The sequence below is a fragment of the Vidua macroura genome, chromosome 18 (genome assembly GCF_024509145.1).
Source record: "Vidua macroura isolate BioBank_ID:100142 chromosome 18, ASM2450914v1, whole genome shotgun sequence".
Taxonomy (NCBI): Eukaryota; Metazoa; Chordata; class Aves; order Passeriformes; family Viduidae; genus Vidua; species Vidua macroura.
This window is the reverse complement of record NC_071588.1, coordinates 11,112,885-11,134,603: the sequence shown is the minus strand read 5'-3', so window position 1 is coordinate 11,134,603 and position 21,719 is coordinate 11,112,885. Positions and strand designations below refer to the sequence as shown.

At 46.5% G+C, this 21,719-nt stretch overlaps 1 protein-coding gene across 3 annotated transcripts in view; it reads right to left on the bottom strand.

The window, feature by feature from the left end:
- Nucleotides 1-430: 430 nt before the first annotated feature.
- LIMK2 (LIM domain kinase 2) overlaps nt 431-21,719 on the bottom strand; it is a 30,931-nt gene continuing 9,642 nt past the window's right edge. Inside the window, exons 2-16 of one of the 3 annotated variants that reach the window (XM_053993996.1) lie at nt 21,061-21,349; nt 16,030-16,165; nt 14,681-14,790; nt 14,256-14,444; nt 13,739-13,844; nt 12,201-12,397; nt 11,302-11,488; nt 8,838-8,924; nt 7,981-8,112; nt 7,658-7,714; nt 7,423-7,488; nt 6,453-6,627; nt 5,005-5,060; nt 3,055-3,212; nt 431-2,483 (exon numbers count right to left, since the gene is read on the bottom strand). In XM_053993996.1, the coding sequence (XP_053849971.1) occupies nt 2,327-2,483; nt 3,055-3,212; nt 5,005-5,060; nt 6,453-6,627; nt 7,423-7,488; nt 7,658-7,714; nt 7,981-8,112; nt 8,838-8,924; nt 11,302-11,488; nt 12,201-12,397; nt 13,739-13,844; nt 14,256-14,444; nt 14,681-14,790; nt 16,030-16,165; nt 21,061-21,113 (1,866 nt within the window). In that variant the 5' untranslated portion in view covers nt 21,114-21,349 and the 3' untranslated portion in view covers nt 431-2,326. Of the gene's footprint in view, nt 2,484-3,054; nt 3,213-5,004; nt 5,061-6,452; nt 6,628-7,422; nt 7,489-7,657; nt 7,715-7,980; nt 8,113-8,837; nt 8,925-11,301; nt 11,489-12,200; nt 12,398-13,738; nt 13,845-14,255; nt 14,445-14,680; nt 14,791-16,029; nt 16,166-21,060; nt 21,420-21,719 lie in introns of those variants that run through there. The other 2 variants (XM_053993995.1, XM_053993994.1) reach the window with 2 other exon arrangements.

Genomic DNA, 21,719 nt, shown 5'->3' with positions numbered 1-21,719 from the left:
GCTGCTAAACAGCAGCTCCATCCCCTGAGAAGTACAATGGAGACTGAGCACAGCAGGTTACAGGAGGTACTAATAGAACCAGCATTTTTGTTCAATTGTTGTCTTAACAAAAGTCTCCTGAACTACATATTTCAGAATAAGATGTTTCCAAGAACAGGTTGTATTTTTATCCCTGGATGAGAAAAGGAAAATGGAGAGGCTCCATGATCTGCTGACTCCTGTCCACCCTTAAAACCAACCAGCGAATGAACAGAACTTAACTTGTTCCCTTTCCCTCACTCCAGGTAAATAGTCCTACAGAGCACTGCACTGTGATTCTGCAGTTCTTTGAATGTGGCAAAGTTCACTGACTCAGAAAAGGGTGTTCTAGATGGTACCTCCTCTGGGCAGTTTTGGTGTTGCCATTTTGTGACTACAATAGAAACCTGGGAAAGTTACAGCTTCTGGCTTTATTTAACACAGAGACCACAAAACCTTGTTCTCAATAGCATACAGTTACTGCTTTTTAATTTAGTTAGAACGTGGAGCTGTGCAAATCACAGTTCATAAACCCCACCCACACATCACCCAGGACTCTCCCTTCAGGGATCCCCTCACAAACCAGCCTGGGAGGGGGAATGAAAGGGCAAATCCTATTAACAATCCTGGATCCACTGGACCCAGTTTAGAGAGGCTCCTGCCTGACTTACAGCACAGGGAGTCCCCAGTGTTTCTAAAACACCACTACACAGACTAAAAACACCCCCCTTGCATACCTGATGTCAGGTGATGGCTGGTCCCATGTTATTTTACATAATACTTTAAACTCATGGGTAGGGGAGGAAACCAAAGTAACAGCAAAGACTAACACCCATTCCCCACCCCATGCTGAAGGGAGGAGGAGGGAAAAAGGAGCATACTAAAAATCCAGTTAAACCATGATGTTTGTGAGACTTAGAGCAGAACTTGATTCAGCTTTTTGTTCAGTTCTGCCTACCACGTGAGCTACTGCAGCAGTAGCTTCCTTCCTTCCTTCTCCCACCAATGGAGGAAGAAGAGAAGTACAGGAAGAAAATACAGCCCTACCCACCTCCCAATGGCTCCAAGCCCTTTTTTTTCTCCCCCCAGAGCAGGGAATGACCCTGAGGAAAATTTGTTTGGAGAATCAGCTCAGGTGCCACAGCAGCAGCTGCAAGAAGGACCTTCAAAGGGAACAACTTGCACAATCTGCAGGAAAGGATGAGGTAGTGGCAACTGAATGATTAGTTCTCCAGCTGCCACTCCAGAGAGGATGGGACATTCTCCAGCACTTTTCTATTCATGACAAGTCCATCCTTTAATTAACCTTGGGCAAGTCCCCTTTTGCCATTGTCCATGCCCAAGGTCTGAGCCACTTCAAACCTTTGGCTTTCTGACAAGCACCTTCTGCCGCCATTTCTGTCACCTCACATCCACAGGCCAAGAGCTCAAGCACTCAGGAATGTCCACACCCAGTGCCTAGTGCAGAGCTACACATTCAGGTTCAAATACTTTCACTTACGTTAAGGTTTTGGGCAGGCAAACTCACTGCAGGCATAGGGTTTGAAAATGCTCCAGTGGCTCATTTGCTGCCTGCCTCATTTGCCATCAAGAGGGGCAAGCAGAGCTCAGTCTTAGTGTTTCTGGGCAGGCTTTTGGAGGTATTCAGAGACACAGAAGGAATAAAAGCCCGCAAAACCAAAACAACAATTCATATGTGCTTCCCCAGAGACACGGTATTTCAGGAGAGCTGCCCAATTCCTGGGGCTTTTTACTCCTTCCTCTGATGTATGTCAGAGGCCAAAATCGCAGTGGGTTGTTCTGGGAAACACATACAAATACATACATGTGCTGTCCTGGTGAGACATGTTGCTGGATGTCCAATTTCCCCAGCTTTCTGGGCAGGGCAGTCAGTGGGAGAAGCTGTTCCAGAAGTACTGGGTCCTTACCCAGGAGAGTCTCCTATAGCAATTCCCTCCCTGGCAGACAGGCCAGGGTGGCTTCACAGCTTGCAGCCAAGTTCTAAGGCACCACAGTAAAGAAGCCTGAAAAGGCCAGAGAAATATTTCTCAAGCCAGAAAAATAGTGTTCAGCGGCTTTCCTAGGCGCAGCTGGCAGGAAACGATCCTTTTTGCTTCTGAAACATGCCAGGAATCCACAGTGAATCAGGATATCCAAGAGGAGGGAAGCTGGGTGGGGAGAGAGAGGCAGTGCAGCAGATGCACAGCGTGGTGCCCCGTTAATGCCCTGGAAGTGGCTGAAGTGCATCTCCCTCCCCGACGCCCATCCCAGCTCCAATGGAAGTGGCGCAGGCAGCAGGACGAGCGGACTAGGTTGTGTTTTCAGGTAGCTTGTCACGGTTCAGTCCGTACTGCACACTCACATTGTGGTCCAGCTCCTCCAGCTCAGATGGAAGGGGGATGGCAAGTTCTCCCAGGTACAGAGAGAGAGCTTCAAAGGAATCTTCCAGCTTGGAAAAAGGGGGCCTAGAAGCAGCAGTGAGGAAACATTATTAGGAAAGAGGAAGCAGAACAGCATCTGGAAAAGCTGAACTAGTTGTCCATCCAGGTCCTTGTACCATGTACAGAATGGTGAACATGGCCATGATTTCCTCCCCATTCAGCTTCCAAGACCACAAAGCACTCAAGCACTCATCTGTCTGGGCTACCCATTTTTATAGCCAGTGAGTGACCAGGGAGGTCTGGCTCTTTGGAACCTACTTGGCAGCAACACTGATCTGAAGCTACAAGTTTCATAACTGAAATCAAATGAAGTATTTACCTTACTGTCAAAATCTGCCCCTACTGTTTGTACCTGAGAAATCTTGAACAATCATTCCTTCTTTACTCTCTCTGACTTGGCATTGTTTCAGACATCTCCACCATACAGCAGTCTCTCTCCCAGACTGTTGAGTCTGAAGCCTCTCATTCATGGAAGCCTTTGAGCATTCCCATAGATGGCTGGAGCTGCCCTCTGTGCAGAGCAGTCCTTCCACTATGGGAATACAAACACATCCTGCAGGCTTCCAAAGAGGAGTCCTCCAGACCCCAAACCTACCTGCTCTCTGGTTCCAGTCTGCAGCAAATAGCAGCCAGAGGGAAAAAGGCTGGAGGACAATCAGCAGGAACAAACTTCTCCCAGAACAGCTTGACATTAAGGCCAAAATCCAGTGTGCGTGGGAGACAGTCTGGGTCAGCATAAACCTGGCCTATGATCTAGGGAAAGTGAGAGAAGCACTTAAATACTGCAACAGCTCCAGAGTGTTAACAAACTCTCTGCATCAGGCGGGGGCTCCTTCAAAGTATTATGGTGGAAATCAAACAACAGAAACAATGTTCTTCCTTTCCAATGAAGCCACTAGCTCATGGCAGTATGTACAGCAAACTTCACTGGAAACTTTTTCAAGACCTGGTGATGTGTCCACGGCTGTGGAGGAAGTCCCAGATGCCTTCTCCTTCTGCCCAGGGCCTCTCTGCCAGAAGACACAACATAATGTGCCCCTCTCAAAGAGCTCCATGGTGTCTTGCAGCTGGGGATGATGCAGCCCCTCCTGATTGCAGGTAATCAAGGCAACCTGTATCACCATCCCATCCCTCCCCTTTCTAACCATCTTGCCACACCATAAGCAAAGCCCCTCAGAACAGAGTCTGTCCTAAACAATGCTGGGAAGTCAACAGCACCTCTAATTTTGAATTGTTCTGACAGATTCAACCCCCACCACAGCCAGAGGGTTGGGACAGACAACAACCATAACTGGCACCCAGGAGGCTGCAGGTAAAGGAGAGCCAGTAAAGAGCTGGGTGGACAGGGAAGCCCTGCCCCAGCATTGCCTCAGTGCTCACCACCTCCAGCACAAGTGTAGGAGGGAAGGAGCCCACAGCAGAGAGCTGTGGGGTGATGTGGACTCAGAAGGTCAACAGAAACTTTCACATGGACAGAGTATTAGGTTTAAAGCCTCACTGGATATCATAGAAAGGGTGTTATTTATAACCACCCAGGCTTTTCTATGCCAGTAACTCAGCATGACAGCTACATCCTGTAACTAGACAGAAATGCCTGTTATGTATTTTGGCAGGTTTATTTCCTTATCTGTTTGAGTGTTTAATTTTAGGGTTTTTTTAGCATCATAATTTTGGTGGCAAGGAGATTGTTCATATGCTACTACCCTTTTATTTGTCTTTTTTTTTCTAGATGTAACAATTGTTTTATTCCCACATACAGATTTTTCAAGTTCCTAACTCTATCACTCACAGCCACAAGATTCTCTGAGAGGAGGGCCCAGTGTAAACAGAGCTCCAGATGAGGCCACAAAGATTTATGCACAGACATTTTCTTTGTCCCCTTCATCCAAACACTGAAAATGAAACTGTGCTGGCATCCCCTGGTGTTCCTGCAACTGCTGTGTTACACATAACACCCTGCCTTTCATCTGGATTTCCACTGTCATACACACCTTTTAAACTGAAAATACCTTGCAGCTTTCAAGTGCTGCTTTTTGTTCTGCAGATAGAAAAGCCTGATATAACAGTCAGACTCTGCATTGGCTCAGAAATAAACTAAGCCAACAGACTTCAGGGTGCAAGCTTCATTAATCGACCTGCAAAGAGGTTTTTGTTTCCACTTCTTTGAAGTGAAGTGCCATCCCTAGTGGAGGCCCTGAATTTGCTGAGATTATGCAGCTGATTGTTCTTTTAATGAGGCAGAAAAAGAAAAAAGCATCACACTGCCAGGGAATACATCTACTTTCAAACAGATAGCAGGCTCAGTCAGAACTTGATGACTTTTTTACAGCTTCTCTTAGTCCAGGAAGGAATTGGGACCAGAAAACTACAAGACAGTTATCTTCCTTGAGGAAACAGAGGCAGGGTAAGCTTGTGCTCCCAGTCTAATTCACTTATAATGTGCTGTTAGGTCACAGGCTGCACACTTAGATGCAGAGATCTGGGTGATACCATATGTACACAGAGATGGGGACATTAAAGATGCCATGTAATGTCCTTGTCTTACCTCACAGAGAACAATCCCAAATGAAAAAATGTCCACCATCTCATCGTAGCTCTGTCCTGTAGGAAACATGAGACATTCAGCTCTGTAAAGAGAGAGCTACCCATCCAGCTACTTCAGGAACTGCCAATACCAAGCTTAACTAAGGCTATTCCCTGGAGAGCCCTAAAACAGGAGACAAAGCAAGGCTTAAACCTGAGCAGGGTCGGTCACCCCAAGATCTGTATATACCAACTGCATTACACTGCCATTACAGATTTTAAGCATGCTTCTCTCTCTTGTACTGGGGAATTACAGGACAACACTGTATCAGATCTGAGCAAATGCTAAGGATAACTATAGAAAGCTTCTGCCCATTTCCATTGATTGCTGCTCTTGTGCATCTCTGCAGAGCATGGAGCCAGTGCTCAGCTTCCCCAGCAGCCAGCGAGTCTCTGCTGCAGTGACTGCAGAGATAATAAATTACACACCGGCAGCACTTTGATCCTGGGAAAGCTGGCAGGCTCCAGCATGCCATGCTCTGCTTACAGACACACCCCTCCCAAGCCAGTAGCTGGTAAGCAGCCTTGCTTTCAGAGCTCATGTCAGACTATGCTTTTGCTGTTCTCTTGACAAATACCAGGACTGAGACAAACTCTGAGAAGCAGCCTCAGACTTCTTTATGGCTGGAGGCCTTGAGGAAAGGCAAACAGAACAGCACACAAGAAAGCAACATAGAGAACTGAGCTGGGGGAGAGGAGCTCAGTCCTCCCTTCCCCAGTAGACTGTGCTGGACAGTGTTGATATCCCAGCCAGCCAAATTGCCCAACCTGGTTACAGAGACCTGCTCGTTAGAAGGCAATTATAGTATCCACTGTATTTCACTCTCATCTCAACTCCTGCAGGGGCAGCTTTTCCTCTGAGGGTCACAGCTCAACCTTAATGAATGAAGTGAGGGCTGCATGTCAAAACCCAGATTTCTCTGCACTTGGACAACTCCCACCTGAATCCTGAGGCTTCAGCAAACCTGGCAGCACATGGCTCTCCCTAGATCTATGCAACAGCACACGTAAATCTCATCCCAGAATGTAATGATTCCCTGTTTCAACAGGCAGTTCCAAAGCATGAGGCTGTAACAGAAATTGGTCTTGGGTTCAGTTTTATCTCAGGCCTCTTTTGTCTTTCCTTTTATTTGGATTGTAGCAAGTTTACTTCTGTTGCCCTCCTGAAGAATCCTGTTGTCAAGCCAGAAACATTACCTGGGCTGGTACAAAGGCTTACCAGGGCAGGAACTGCAGGACTGCAGCTATGGCCTCTGTGTGTATACAAAAGCCTCCACATTAGCAGGTCTAAAACCACAGGCTCTAAAAGGTTTAGTTGTTACTGGGGCACAGAAACTTTCAGTAATCGTGTCATCTCTGTATCTTGTCACAGGCTGTCTCCTTGCCTGCTCCCTGCTGCTGGACTCTTACCATTCAGCATCTCTGGGGCCATCCAGTACGGGTTCCCAACCACCGTGTAGCGCTTCTTCCTGTCGCTCTTGCGCAGCGTGCGTTTCTTGGCAGACGGCTTCTCCAAAGTGGGCTTTTTCCTTTCCTCCACAATCAGCCGGGACAGACCGAAGTCAGCCACCACCACTGTCTTATCCTGCACGGGGGATTTAGTACAAGCCACTGATTACTCTCAGCCCCTTTCAGGAGCAAAGAGGCTGCAATTCCTGTTCACTACCAACTATGGTCTAAAGACAACTATCCGGGTTTCCTGCAGCCACATGAGCATAGCAAGATGTCCAGTGTAAGATACCCAATTCATGATCCCAACCCATCACTTGCTCCCTTCATGATCTTATTTCCTGTATGGTTACTAGCACTTATTCCATCAATTTGGCTACACTTGCCAGGGGAAACCTGGACCTTTCCTTTTAGATCTTCCTCTTTTACCTTGTCAGGAATTAACTTGGACTTTCATCCTGGGTTATCTGAAGCCAAGTGAAAAAAGGCCAGCTTGAGGGAATGAAACTACACAAAAATCTTGTGACCCAGCTTTTTAAAAAATGAGAGAACACACATGTGGACACAGCTACACACTTGTCTGAATCCTGAGTGCCAATAAAAACTCATTGAGTGGTTAAAAGAACAGAAACAGCTGCAGAGAACATTTCATAGTTGAGATAAAGAACAGAGCTGTACTAACTCTCAGAAGGTGACTCTTATAGGAGCTGCTACCAGAGGAAGGGTGGTAAGAGAACAGAACACAGAAACAGTGAAAGCTAGATCAGTCTGGAAAGTCCTGTGTGAGAATAAAGCTCCTTTGCTTAGGGCACAAAGCCTCTCTGAAATCAGTTCCACCCTGACAAAAGAGGGAACATCATGTGGAGAAAACCAAGGGAGGAAGATGCCAAGGAGAGGAGCAGCATGCTGTGGGAACTGAGGTGTAACTCACCAGCTTGATCAGGCAATTGTGTGAATTCAGGTCTCTGTGAATGATGCACATGGAGTGCAAGTAAGCCTGGAGCAGAAGGAGAAAAGCTGGCATTAGGGGTTCCCAGCTGAGCATTTACAGACTCAACAACCCAATTCCAGTAGTCAGGCAGCATCCACAGCCCCTCATACAACACACTCCTGAAGCCACTAACCCTGACCCCAGAGTCTGCTCTGTTATGAAGAGTCCAACTCACCATTCCAGAGGCAATCCCTTTGGCAAAGCTGACCTTCTGCTGCCAGGGGAATGGGTCCTGAAAGACAAATCCTCAATGGTCAGGGACCATCTTACCAGCCAGCTGGTGACAGCAGTTCCTTCACAACAGGGACTCTTACAGCAATCAGAGACACACGATAAAGCCCCAGAAAGAAGAGGCTTCCTGCCTCAAGCTCACCCACAGCTACAAAGCAGTTTTACTACACAGCTCCAAAGAAGACTATTAACAAGTACATGAGACTGGTACAGCCATCAGCACAGCCAGGCTCACTGAGTACACATCTCCCAGGTGTCCATACTCACTGCATTGCGGAGGAAGTCCTTCAGCGTGCCCCCCTCAATGTACTCAGTGAGGAGATTCAGCTTCTTGTCCTTGTACAGCACACCAATGAACTTCAGCACATTGGGGTGGTCCAGGCTGCGCATCACCTTCACCTGCAAGCAGAGACATCCCACCCCAAAAAGTGAATGGAACAAGTCCTGATAGATCTGTTGTGTGGTGAAAAGCACTCCAGCGCTCAAAGTCCTGTTCAGGGATCACAGAGAACACTCAAACCTCAACCTTAAGGCAGTCAGTTAACTGTTGCCTCTTCATTTTTATGCTGTGCAATTAACCTGATTTTAGTATTTAAGGGAACCACCCTTGAGTTTGGCTAACATTTCAGAGGGCATAACTCTCCAGGGCAGCTATTGGGTCTGTGTGTGTTAGGGCCACAACAGCAGTGTCAGATGTTTAGGGAGCTGCCTTTAAGCTAAACATGACTTTGAAAAACATGGTAGGCAGCCACCAATAAAATAGTTTTGCTTAAATACAGCATGAGTCTTAAACATCTTACAGATATTGGCCCTCATCCTTTGTACTTATGCACAAGGCTCAAGGGATAAATCCTTTATGTACTGCACAGCTCAATTTGCCTCTGACTGAAGCTGCTCTTATCACTGAAAAATTAATGAACTGGAGCTGAAGCAATCTCTATTGCCCAGTGTGAGTCACACTTCACTGCAGCAATCATTCAGCTCATGTCAGCTCTTCCCCATGCAATGTCTCCCTCCTCATCACCTTAATTCCCGCCAGGTTGCTGGCAGGATCTCTTTCAGGAGAAGATGGGAGAGTTCTACCACACTACTGGCTCAGAAGCTGTTTGAAATCCTGCTCCTACCTCTGTCAAGAAAGTCTTCTGTGTTTCCTCATCACAGCGAATCAGCTCCTTCATCACCATCACCTTTCCTGTTGCTTTGTGAGTCACCTAGTGGAAACAAAACCCACAACTACAGGCAAGGTTCAAGAATACACAGCTCCAATGCTCCTGCAACTTCTGAAGAAGTGTAACGTTGCCCTCCATCCAGAAAAGAAGAGAGATGGGAGGAAATTCAGAGAGCTGCCAAAAATCATGTGAAACTTCTCCTTTCAGAATTCACCAAAGATGCCTTATGTGAAACAGAAACTACCTAAAGCTGACAGAGGATCATGCCAAGACCCAGAGCTGAAGGCTCCAGTTTGGGTAGCACAGGGCTGAGTGTGCACACAGGCTGCCAAAGCCTCCACACTGGTGCATGCCTCCAAGTTCCCTTATGGAACACATTTGTCCAGCAGGATGCTCACATTTTGTACACAGGCTTTAATAACTGCATTCTGTATCAGCAAAAGAATCAATGTTCTCTTGCATCAGAAACCAAACCAAACAACACAAAACTGCATTATAAATGCTTTGGCTTTATGGGGAATCTGAATCTCATCCACATGCAAGTGGAACTGGAGTACACACAGGCTCTTCAGTTAAGGCAGGAAGCAGTTAATTTTACCTTGCTCCTTTGGAGCAGTGTGCCTCAACATGCAAGGAATGTCCTAGAACAGTGGAAAACACAAAGAAATCCATCATAATAATAAGGTAATAGATTTCCTGGCTCTTGACAGGGAAAGCATTTCCAGTTCCTCAAGAACTGTTTGCCTGTCTCCAACTAGTTCCTGGCATTTGGCTGTATTATGGAGTTTTTTTGTAACTAGCTCAGGCTTGCTTGCACGGGGTGCAGGAGTGAGTAGAAAGGGTCCAAATTCCTATGAGCACATTTTCCTGGAAATCCTCTCATCTTCGTGTGCTTAACTTGGACAGCTCTGGCTCCCTAAAATCTGCAGCAAATAAACAACCACCTTGCCTCTCTGATCAGAAGAGAATTATGTGACCAGATACAGTACTTGTTGCATCACACCCAGTCACTCTGAAGCCTAAGAAAAATGTCACTTTTTTGTTTTAAAGGTAGGATGCAAAAAAGGCCTTTACAAAACCTCTAGAATTAAAATCCAGAACACATCATGACCCAGTTATAGTATTTTGGAAGCTTATGAGTTCTTGCAAACACTGTGACACACCAGTTCTGTTTGGAGCCATGGACATAACAAAGCTGACACAGGTGGAATGTGAGTGCATGGAATAACAGAACAGAAGCAAGAGTACAATATTCTTCTGCTCCCGTCTGAAATCAAGCATCCATACACAAGTAATGAGCCAGGGAACACTGCATGTTTCAGCCAGGGATATGAAAGCCAGGGACATCTAATATCCAATGATAAAGGGAAGTGAAGAGACAAAGGCAAGGCTAAGTGGAATTCTTAAGCTGACATACCAGCAAAACTAAAACAAGTGTCACATGAAACTCCATGGGGGCAGATTTAACTCCCAGAGCATGCACCAGAACAGGATAGCCATGGGGCAATTTGAGCAGAAAATAATTGCCTTTGTGCCAGTAACTGCTGGGACACAGATGACAAAAGCATGCAACAGAGCAAAGGTTTCACTTACCTGCACCTGTTATTTCTCTATGAGCAGAGAAGAAGAGAAATATGCTCATTAGTATGGATCAAGCATTGGGTTTGTAGAGCTGGCTCATCACCTCCCATGGAAGCATGAGATGAACATGGTGGCTGGACACCTCAATTTTATACCAGTGTAAGGGGAGAAGTCCCATCCTATGGTGAGTGCAGTCTGAGTACTGAGGAACTCACAGAACCTTAACAAGGCAGAGGAAGTTGCCCCTGATGCTGTCAGGAATGTTGGGATAGGAACTGCTGGAGTACCCTCAGTCAAGATCAGAGAGTTTAAATGCGAGATAATGCCATTGATTGAGATTAGAACTGTGAGAGTCATGCAAGACCTGACCTCTACCCCCATGCTGACAAGCCATTTAGGCTGTGCCAGGGGTTCAGACATGGTCACTATATCAGCCTAGCAAACCCCTGAACATGCCACACTAAGGGTGGGTAAGAAATGCTGGGGAGCTGAATGCACATCATAGGAAAGATGCTCGTAAGAGGAAGTGTGGCCTGTTCTCCCCACCTCACCCAGGAGCCTGCTGTGACAGGCACTCTGGAGTGCTAAATCTGACTCATGAGATGAACATGTATGGCCAAGGTTGACATTCAAAGGGGACAAAGCCAAAGCCATCTGCAGTCAGACACACTCATGGTCAGGGAAGGAAACAGAAATGGATCTCAGAGCAAATCAGGAAAGATCCAAGACTGATCACTATGAGCAAAGCAAAACCACCGAGACTGTGGTGAAGGATGCCAAGAGAGGCAGACATTGCTGTACTCAAAGTAATTGATGAATGTTTGAGGACCTCCCTCACCTTGATTGCTTGTCCAAAAAATCCTTTTCCTAGAACTTCACCATGAATCAGGTCACAGGGCCGGAAGATTTGCTGGGAGCAGCTGGAAGAGGAGCGCAGGGATTCAGAACGACTGATGTCACGGCTCAGAAGGAGCGGTTCCTTTGGAGAACTGGGGCCAGGAGACTTAGAAATGCTGTTACTTCTCCTGGAAAACAAGGATGACAGGAAGATCAGGAAAGCTGCTGAGTAACCTTTGGTCCAGCATATCCCATCATTCACTGCTAAGGGACCAGTTTCTAATGTGCTCCAATGCTTTTACTATCTCCAAAACCAGATGCTCTCTCAGTACTGTGGAAGCTCCTTATGAATCCAGAGCAGCTTCCAAGTCAGAGCTGCTTAACAACAACAACAACAAGCTCTCCTGCACTGGTAGTCTGAGGTGGAGTTCTGAGAACAGGGGGAGTAAGCTGTGAAGACACATCACTTACTATCTCTAAACAAAGTACTGGTAAAAGACTAAATGAGCAACTGAGTGTTCCACTCTTAGAAATACTTTTTCCCAAGCCCCAGGTCTGAGCCAGATTCCCCTTCCCCACATTCTTCCCCAGTCATCTAGGGCTGGTAAAAACCTGACCTTTACATTTACTGACTCTGAAACTTAGTAGCTTTTCTCTGTTAACATTAGAGTTCCTTATTTTTATTAAGGAACATTTGTCATCCTGAAAGGGAATGGAGAGAGTGTACATCAATAGCTGAATCCAAAGCTCTCCATGATTTCTCCACTGGTTTATACCACAGCTCACATCAGAGATAAGCCCTGTCCTCACAGTCGTTGCAATCACAAGGCCTAAGCTGCCCAGCCAGGGAGCACAGGGCAAAGGCAAGGCAGGTCAGAGGCAGTGCTTCCAAGTCTTTACCTGAGGGAGCGCCGTCGCAGCGTTCCTTCCAGGTTCTCCTTGATGTCCAGTGGAGAGAGGGAGCGTGGCGAGATGGGTGTCTTTATGTGGGTGGGAAGACGGGAGTCCAGGCGAAGCCTGTCCAAGCGCTGCGACACAGGGTCGTGCTCTATCAGCAGCTGAAGGGTCTGGCTTGTCTTGCGAATCAATTCCTCCACCTGAAATCAAACCAAAGGGCAGGATAGCAGCAGGCAGGAGGAATGCAAACTGCAGGAGACAGAGGAGACACAGGGAATGCCCCTCAGGAATCAGAGGAGAGAGTTCAGTGAGATCACTCCATAGTTGTGGTTTAGTTGTGTGCACCACAACTGCCTACCAGACAAACCAGGCTGGCAACACAGAAGTTCCTTATGCTATCCAATACTTCTTTCTGGTCAGCTACAAGTAACCCATATAAAAAAGATGTGGACAGGCTGGAGAGGGTTCAGAGAGCGGCCACAAAGATGACTGAAGTGCTGCGAAGCTGCCACGTGAGGAAAGGCTGAGAGAACTGGGTGTGTTCAGCCTTGAGAAGGTTTAGGGGAGACCTTATCACCATGTTCCAGTATTTAAAGAGTGGCTACGAAGAAGATGAAGACTCCCTTTTCACAAGGAGTTACATGGAAGATACAAGGGGTACCGGGTACAAAATAATCCTGAGAGATTCCGGGTAGACACAAAGACATTTTTTTACAAAAAACAATCAGCCCTTGGAATAATCTCCCCAGCAAAGTGGTGGATTCCCCAACACTGGACACATTTATGTTTTTGCTGGACATAGTGCTCTAGATAGTGCTTTTGTCAAGAAAGATTGCACCAGATGATCCTTGAGGTGCTTTCCAATCTGGTATTTTATGACACTATTAAATACTTTTCTTTCTCTGAGAAGTGTTCAAAAACAACACAAGTTTCCACCTTGAACAGTGCTGCAAAAAACAGCTTTGCAAAAGCTTTATGGAGATTTATCTGAGAGATGCCTTGTGCTCCTCATGTTCTCTTTAGCGCCAACAGTAAATAAAACCCAAGGGAAGTGAAGGTAATGGTGCCCCCCTTAAACTCTTGCAGCATCACCTGATATCTGTAGAAAGCATCTACTTGTAAATAAAGATAGCAAATAGGTTTTTTTGCAATGGAAAATGTCCCTAGGATCAGCTGGGCCCTTGTCTATTAGCAGTGCCTCTAAAAGGATCAGAACTGTGCACTTTACCAGCAGGACATGGGAAAGTCTTCACTTAGAGATGTGAAGCCTCTCTGTCCTCTGTCACAGCCCTAGACTTTTCTTATTACCTCCCTTCACATTTGAATGGCACAAAATCAGGACTGAATCCTAACTGCACTTCCATCTGTTACATTTTCCTCTCCAGCTGGAAGGCAAAGCTTGCCTTCATGTTTATTCCTCCTGTCAGCACAAGTACTAGTGGTGTACACACACTGTATGTAGGGTAGGAGAACAGTATCAGGAAAGAGAAAAGATGTAGGAAGGCAGAGGAGAAGGAGGCTTCAGAATAAGCTCTACCCACCTCCTCCACCTGTAACGTACGAATAGGAGCTCCATTGATCTCCAGGATCCGATCTGCAGGGTGGATGGCATTTCGGACATCTGGGCTGATGTGCATCCTGTTAACTCTAAATATGGGAATTACAGTCTGTGTGTGAAGTCCAAAAATTATCCAAGCCAAAATTATCAAAAATATGCTCCCCTTCATACTGGTATTTTGAAATAAACCAATGCTAATCTACCAACACAGGGAGCTACTATTAGATAAAGTGCTTAGGTCTGAGCTGGTTTGGAGAGAGCTCTTCATATCACTAGTGGTAAAATTTTAGTCCAAACATTTTGCATTCACTGAAGGAGGCAGCACTGAGAGATACAATTATCAGTTGTCACAAGACTGAAATGAAGACCAAACACAAATGACTATTAGCCACCCTACGTCCCTGTAATGCCAAGATTCCCTCAGGACAACAGTGCTGCAGGATTTTTACCAGCTCCCTCTGCACAGACATGTACATTGCACAAAACCTGGTCATACTCACTCTTTCACCTGGACACCGGTGGCATAGCTGGAGCAGCCACCTTCAACAGACACAGAGAACCCCCTCTTGCCATCCGTGGCTGCTGGCATGGAGATGAGGGTCAGTGTATAAGGCAGCTGCTCACGCAGAGACTCAGTGGAGTGTTTTTCTATCATCGGAGTCAGCACAATCTGGTTATGGCATTTTCCACTGGAAGAAGTGAAGAAAGTCATTATGTCCCATCCCTCCCTGCCAAACTCACACGTCTGAGTTCTCTCACTGACCACAAGCCATAGTTTTAGTGTTTACACCACTCCCTCCTCCCTCCCTCAAAGGCAGCTTCTGACATTCCTCAGAGTAGCATTCGACCGAACCAATCTGAGCCAGCTGAACACAGCTTACACTCAGCAGGAAGCAGCTCTGTGGCAAAGTCCATCTCCTCTTACCAGTAGAGAGTGGAATGTTGCACCAGTGCATAAGTGTCCCCATCTTCGATGATCACTTTGCAGCTCATACAAGCAAAACACTCAGGGTGATACTTGTATTCGCCAGCCACCTACAGACAGAAAAGGGAGTAGCTTAGGAGGGCCAAAATCCATCAGCAGATGCAGCTTCTGCTTTCCTCTCCAACTAACCTGTTCACTCACATCTCTAAGGCAAGTGGCAGTTTTTTCCTGAAGAGTTATATTAGTCCATTCTGCTTTCCTGAACCCCATCCATGGCACCTTGTTTGCAGATCTCCAAAACAAACACATCAACACTCTAAGCAAAGCTTGTGTCCCAGGAACCTCTGCTGTATTTGGCAGCTGCTCAACTATCAAAAATAGTTGATAGTCTGCTGCAGACTAGTAAACAAGGTATTAAACCTTCCTGTTCAGTTGCTCTTGGCAAGATAATTAATGTTACGCCTGAATTAATAAAGCTGAAAGGGCTTTTTTTTTTTTTTTTGGCAGACAGGCAGTGCACAAATTCAGATATTTAACCAGCCAGCTGACAGAAAAAAAAGCACAAGCTGAGACAAAAATACCTTTAGAGAATATTTTTATTAACTGGTCTATTTTTCTATTTTCCTTACAAGAACTTGCTTTAGTGACATTATTATGCAAAGACTTTTGCAGGCAATGAGAAATTGCACATTTCTCTGTATTTCCTTTTGAGGTAGCAATCATATTACTGAGTACCACCCTGCTTTTTATTTAGGCTCTACAAAAATAATGATTTTGTTTCATTCTTGGCAGTTTTAAAGTTTAAATATTTGCAAGGTTGTTGCAGGAGGGGAACATTTAGGTGAGCCCATATTGTGCAGGAAGAGTTCAATGCATCAAAGCAGTTGTGGCTAACACTGCTTCAAGACACTGTCAGCCTGAAAAAGCACTCTGGTCACAACCCAGGTGGGACTTGGATGGCAACCTTCCCACAGCCAGAACCTGCTGCCTACCCTGAGCTGAGAGCTTGGACTTCACAGTGCAGTGGAAAATCACTCCTGGAGACTCTGAGGCACCGTGCTACAGAAACTGAACAGATGTCCCCTGAATCACCTTTCTGCTTCTCGGGTCCATACTTTTCAGCACTTGATCTGTTCATATGCTTCAGATCCTCACATCGGTCTCCTTTAACAGCTACCCCCATTCAAAATTAATTTTTATCTAGAAGATGCACACACAAGCTTCATTTCTAATCTTTGATTAGAGAAACAAGGAGATTATTACCCTCAGTTTATTTGCTTATCTGAATACCTAAGATAACTCCCAACTAAATTTGAGGCCTCCAGGCAGGAGTCCTTCAAAGTCCTTACCATCACAGGTCCAGTCATCAGCAGAGAGCAGCCATGGCAAGATTCCCCAAACTTCCCCCAGTAGTCTTTGTGACAGTACAGCTTCCCATCTTTCTCATAGTACCAGTTAGTGAGGGGATCCTGGCATTCAGAGCACCTTGAAGGAAATAAATGAACAAAGTTCCAGTTGGCAGCAAGTCATAAATCAGTAGTCCTTTCCTGCATGGAGAACACAAACATTCAACAGCAGCTCACCACCAGGTAGGTCTGCCAGTTATGGATGTACTAAACCCTTCCACTTCCCAGTGCTCTTTGAACTGAAAATTTGCACCAAACTCAAGGTCTTTAAGGAGAGGTGGATTCACCCAGTATAAAGAAAAAGAAGTTTCCAAATTTTAAAACAAACCCCACACATTGAAACCCACATTTATAAATTTTGCTCCTCTGCTTTCTCCCTCTTTCTGGATGCAAGATTCCAGCTGCAGAGCTGCCCAGCACAGCAAGAGCTCTGCTCTGTTTCTGCTTAGTGTTTCTATAGCATCACCCTTGTGACAGGGCACCAGTCTCCTCAGCCAGTTCAGGAAGCAGGACTGAGAAGCAGGATCCACTTCCCTTTGAAATCAAAGCCAGTTTTGCACCACCTTTCTGGAAAGTTTTTCTATTGTTCTGTAGGAAGGCCTCTCCCAAAAGGTAAACTGCAGCATTCTGCATTTGAGGGAGTTTTCAAAGCAGTTTATCCCCTGAGCTCTATATACTTACTGCATCCACCAATTAACTGTGATTAAAGTCCACCTCTCCCAGCCACGCTGATCACAGGGCATGAGAAAATAAACAAGCAACCCACCAAAAAAAAAAAAAAAAAAAAAAACCTAAATAAAACTAATTCTCTGATTTCATGAAGAGAATCCCCAAATCCTTCACATATCTGTCAGCCTCTATTTCAACAAGAAACCATTATTAATCATCTATCTACATCCTTTCAAGAAACAAACTCCCCGCCCCCGAAAAAAAATCAAGGAAAAAAAATGCAGCAATTCTCCTGCAGATAACTTTTTAGCAAATCACAAGCAGAACCCAGGCTTGCTGAATACAAAATAATCCTGCCTCAGCAAGATGCATTGGGCAAGGGAGTTGAGCAGCATGGAGGTGTGACTTACTGAAGAGATAAGGCACAGACAGGAGTTGCATCAGTAAGGATTATTCCATTAGCCCTGGGCAGCATGTTCTCAGCCTTTAAAAGGAAAATAAGTCTGGCACTGGCCACTTCTGAGTGCAGAATCCAGGTTAGTCACCAATAACTGGTTCAAAGAAACACTTTGAGGATCAATCCTGTCATTGGCACAATGTTTTCCCAAATGTGAGAAGAAGACTTTCTTCTGTCTCCTACCCCAACACCTGTCTCGGTTACTGCACTGGGGGGGAAGCACTGCAGTGGGATGGGGGTTTGGGTGGGTGTCCCTCCAGGCAGCTGGTCTCCCTCAGCACCCAGTGTGCTGGAGTCTGCTGGTGGCACTGGAGGAGCACCTCTTACATGCTCCCAGGGCTAAGATAAGAGCTACAGTTGACTTCACCTCTCACAAGCTTCCTAAAAGCTTATTTGTGCCAAAGACATTCCTTGTAAACTCCAGCAGCTTGTAATGAGCATGATGATATATGAGGCTGGTCATGCTCCAAGAGAGCACGGAGTTATTTGCTCCATCTCTAGAGACTGCAAAGTGACAAGGTAAAGCTGCTTGTAAGCAGCCTTTGGCTTTAGGGAAAAACACACCTCATGGAGTATTCAGTGCTGTACCCTCCCCTCAGGAAGATTGCTCTTTAAGATGTATTTGGCTTCTACAGCGTTTGTTCTCCCAGCTGAGGAGCATCAAATCCTGTCCCCCCTCCAAGTGATGGGAAAGAACTCCAGCACATGCAACAGGCCCTGCCAATTTTGTGAGAAACAGAGGGAACAATAATTTAAGATTGCTTTACATGGTATATACATCACTAGAGCCCCAGCCTGGGGGCACTGTCATGGTTACACCCTGCTCCTGGTATGCAAGAGACCCAGAAGGCATCCCAGTGCATTCTGCCTTCAACCACTGGCCTTTGGCTTCCATTTGCAGTAAATACCCCGTGCTGAATGAGCAAATAGGTGAGTGGGAGGGAAAAAAGAGCAAGTGGAGACTAACAGCAAAGATTTCTATCATTTTGTGGCAGGAACATCTGGCTCAGCATGGGCAAATCGGATCCCTCAGACTTATCCAACTCCTCCATGCATGCCTGTACCAGTGTGTGCTCCACGGGTGATTACATCTTCAAACAGGGAGCTGTGACCAGACCTGCACTTGGGATGCAGACAGCAGTGCTGGAGACTGCTTCACCAGGATTTCAGGACTTGTTCTGAAAGTCTATGTTCTCTCCACACAGGTGGGTCACTTATTTGTTTTTAAGCACATCACCTTCCCTTCCTCACCCCTCTTCAAATTCACCTTCAACCCCTTCCTTTTCCTCCCTAGGTAAATGTAAAATTTCTGCAAAAGCAATACAAACTGCAATTCTGTTTACGTGGGCTCCACAGGATCACGTGCATTTGCCTTCCCTTTACCCCTCCTCTAGTACTAAATGGTTTGGTTCAACCGTATAGCACTTAGTTAAATTTGCTTCCATCCGGAAATAAGCACTGGTATCTAATTTGGAACACACCCATAGCAAAATGAAGGTGAGGAGGTGGAGCCAGCAAGCAGTCAGTTCTCTGCTATGCAATTAAACAAATCTGGGCAGGACAAGTTTGCAGTTTAAGGCTTAGAGCCCCACCCTGGGCAATGAGGCAACACGAACAGAGCAAGCAGCCCTGGAGACGCTGGATGCTGGAATGGGTCTAACTGGCTGCTTGGTTAATCCCTGCCAGGAACAGGACACGGCTGCAGCCCGTGCTGCCAAGCAGCACCTTGTATTCTGTAACCTCAAAAAGGCTTGGATTTGGCAGGTGTGGGAAACTGGCTGACAGCACACAGGTATGTATGCTTTTTATCAGTCACCAAATGATAAAAGCAGCACATGATTGTTCCACAAGGCTCTCATTGAAGAGATATGTCAGAATTTTATCCCAGAAGATACAAGAGTTGCCATTTCTTCCTCTCCCACCTCACTGGAGCTGTGCCCTTGCACCAAGGTTCACAGCAGCTGAGACAGGAATGCAATTACTGCTACAAGTATTAAGGAAGCTAACCTTTGCCAGTCACCACAACCAAAAGAAAGGAGTATGCCATGCTCCTCTATCTTTTATAGATTAGAAACCCCTAATCTTCTCCTAGATTATTTGCTATTCTTATTACAGAGTAGCAAACCATGGTGATCAAGTTTCAGGGAGGACTGGTAACAGCCATACCTGCATGTGTGCTTCCTCTTGCTGCCCAGCCACCATTCTCAGAGCTGCAGAACCCTGCTCTGATTTTACAGACCAGACATTATAATTCTTCACTTCCCAGACTTGGCTATACAGAATAAATTAATTTGCCTCCCACAGCCATCCTCCAGGAACCACAAGCAGCATCTGGGTGCAGAGTTCAGCCCTGATGCTCTGCAGCACAGCAAGTGCAGAAAGAGCTCACAAATCAATGCTCCGTGGACTCCTGATTTTGTGGGGGGTGGTAGGAGGATCAGGTCACAACAGGTAACCAGCCTAGTTTCTGTTGAAAAGCAGCACTGGTGCCTGGTAGCATCTCTTTTACAGCTAAATGAAAGGCAATACCTTCATGGAAGCAAAGACTTCCCTGGCCCTGAAGAGACAGATCCCTTCGAGAAGGGCTCATTAACAAAATGCCCCCCTCACACACACTGTCAGGCCAGATCAGTTAACGCTGGACAGGCTCGGGAGAGCCGTGGTTCCAATTCTGCAGGCACGGCAGGGGGAGGACAGTCACGCAGACGAGAGCTGCAGAATAAAGCATCAGCCCAGCCTGTAGCTCACCCAAAGGCTTACTCACCCGGGCTTAGCAGCAGTGTGTGTGTGCACTGGCTACGTAAGAGACACCAGACAAGGAAGAACAGACGCTAGGAAACAGACTACTAGAAAGACAGAGTGCTTAAGCTCTGACTATGCAAAACCATTTCCACACACTCAGGAGAAGGTGTATCTATGGCTTAGCATAATACCCTACACTTATTACAAATAATGAGTGTCTGCTCACTTTCCTTCTGAAAGCAGCTGCTGTTTCAGAAAGTTGCCTAAAGAAGCTCAGCAACTGTGCAGCAGTATTTACTCCTATCCTAGACTGTTTTACCAATAGGCTCCTTACTCCCAAACCAGTACAAAAGTGTTTGCACAACAGGATCAATAACAAGCAAATCCAAGCAGAGGGGAAAGGAGGGAGACAATGAAAGTGCAAGCTGTGTCTTTCCCCATTCATCCACCTAATCAGCACATCAGTGTCAATCAGCAGCCTGGCTGTGTTCAGCCTCACTGACTTTTCTCACTGTGAGAAGCAATGCAATCAAAGTGTTGTTCTGGAACTATCACCTTTCTCGATTCTCATTTGTTCAACTGGACCAAAACCGAATAAAAGTTGAATTAACCAAAATATCACAGAAGAATCCTTCTCATCCCTAGTTACCTGCAAAGTGTCTGACTTCTTAAACAGGATTATGTGCTGCCTCGTTGCAGATTACATCACCTTCCTGAACTCCCACAGCAGCACCTCACCTCACCCAGTCACAAGGAGCTTTGGAAGAGAAGCAGCAGCAGCCACATTAATCTCATTCCTCTGCTGGTGAGCAAAGCACAGGGGCACAGGGTACAGTGGCACATCGAGTGCTCTCTGGAAGGGAGCCTGCCTGGCTGTGCACACACTGGAGCTGCTCCCTTAAACCAGGGAGCTGGGAAGGGACTGGCAATAGGAATCTTCCCTGTCACCTCCTGAAAGCAACATGGGATCCCAGTTTGAGGCTGGCTGTTTCCGGCCCACGAGCATGGGACCTCATTCTTCCAGCCACACACTGACTGCCTGGGAAGGCATCACAGGGGGGAAACCACACTCTGGAGTCCCACTGCTAACACTGGGCAAGACTTACCGAAAGGGATCCTTGGGAGCGAAGTAAGCTGGAGCAGACAAGTAACTTCCCATCTTCAACACTGGATAAACCGGATCAGCCACAAACTTGTCCAACTGCCTCTGAACAGTTCTGTTCTGCCAACATGGCAGCAGCCAGTGCTCATTTACTCTTGCGCTGATTCAGATACTTCACCTCCCTTTGAAGCTGCCCAAGGAATGCCAGGTCTCTCGGCTGCTCATTCCTTTTCAGATTTTTCCTGGCTCCCATTGCTATAACCATCTTCTCCTGCGCTCAGCAGCAGCAGCACCTCGGGAAGGACAGAATCACTGCTAACTGGGCTAGTGGGACATGCTGCTGCAGTGGTTCTGCGAGCTCTGCTGCCTGCTAACTACTGGCAAGTTTTCCCTTCTCTGGTTCCACCCAAGGGTGGGAGGGAAGGAGGAGCCATGGCAGGCGGACAGCGGCGGCTCCAGAGCCTCAACAGGCCCTGCTCCTTCACAGGGGTGGAGCTCTGACCCAAAGAGGGGCTGAGTATTTAGTGCAGTGCTGAAAGAGAGCAGCTTCGGCCAAAGAATACAAGCACACACACGTGAAACTTGTCTTTGCAGCAGCCGCACGTTCTAATGGAGGAATCAAAGACGGCAACGAGCCACATCTCCAAGTATATCAAATTAACT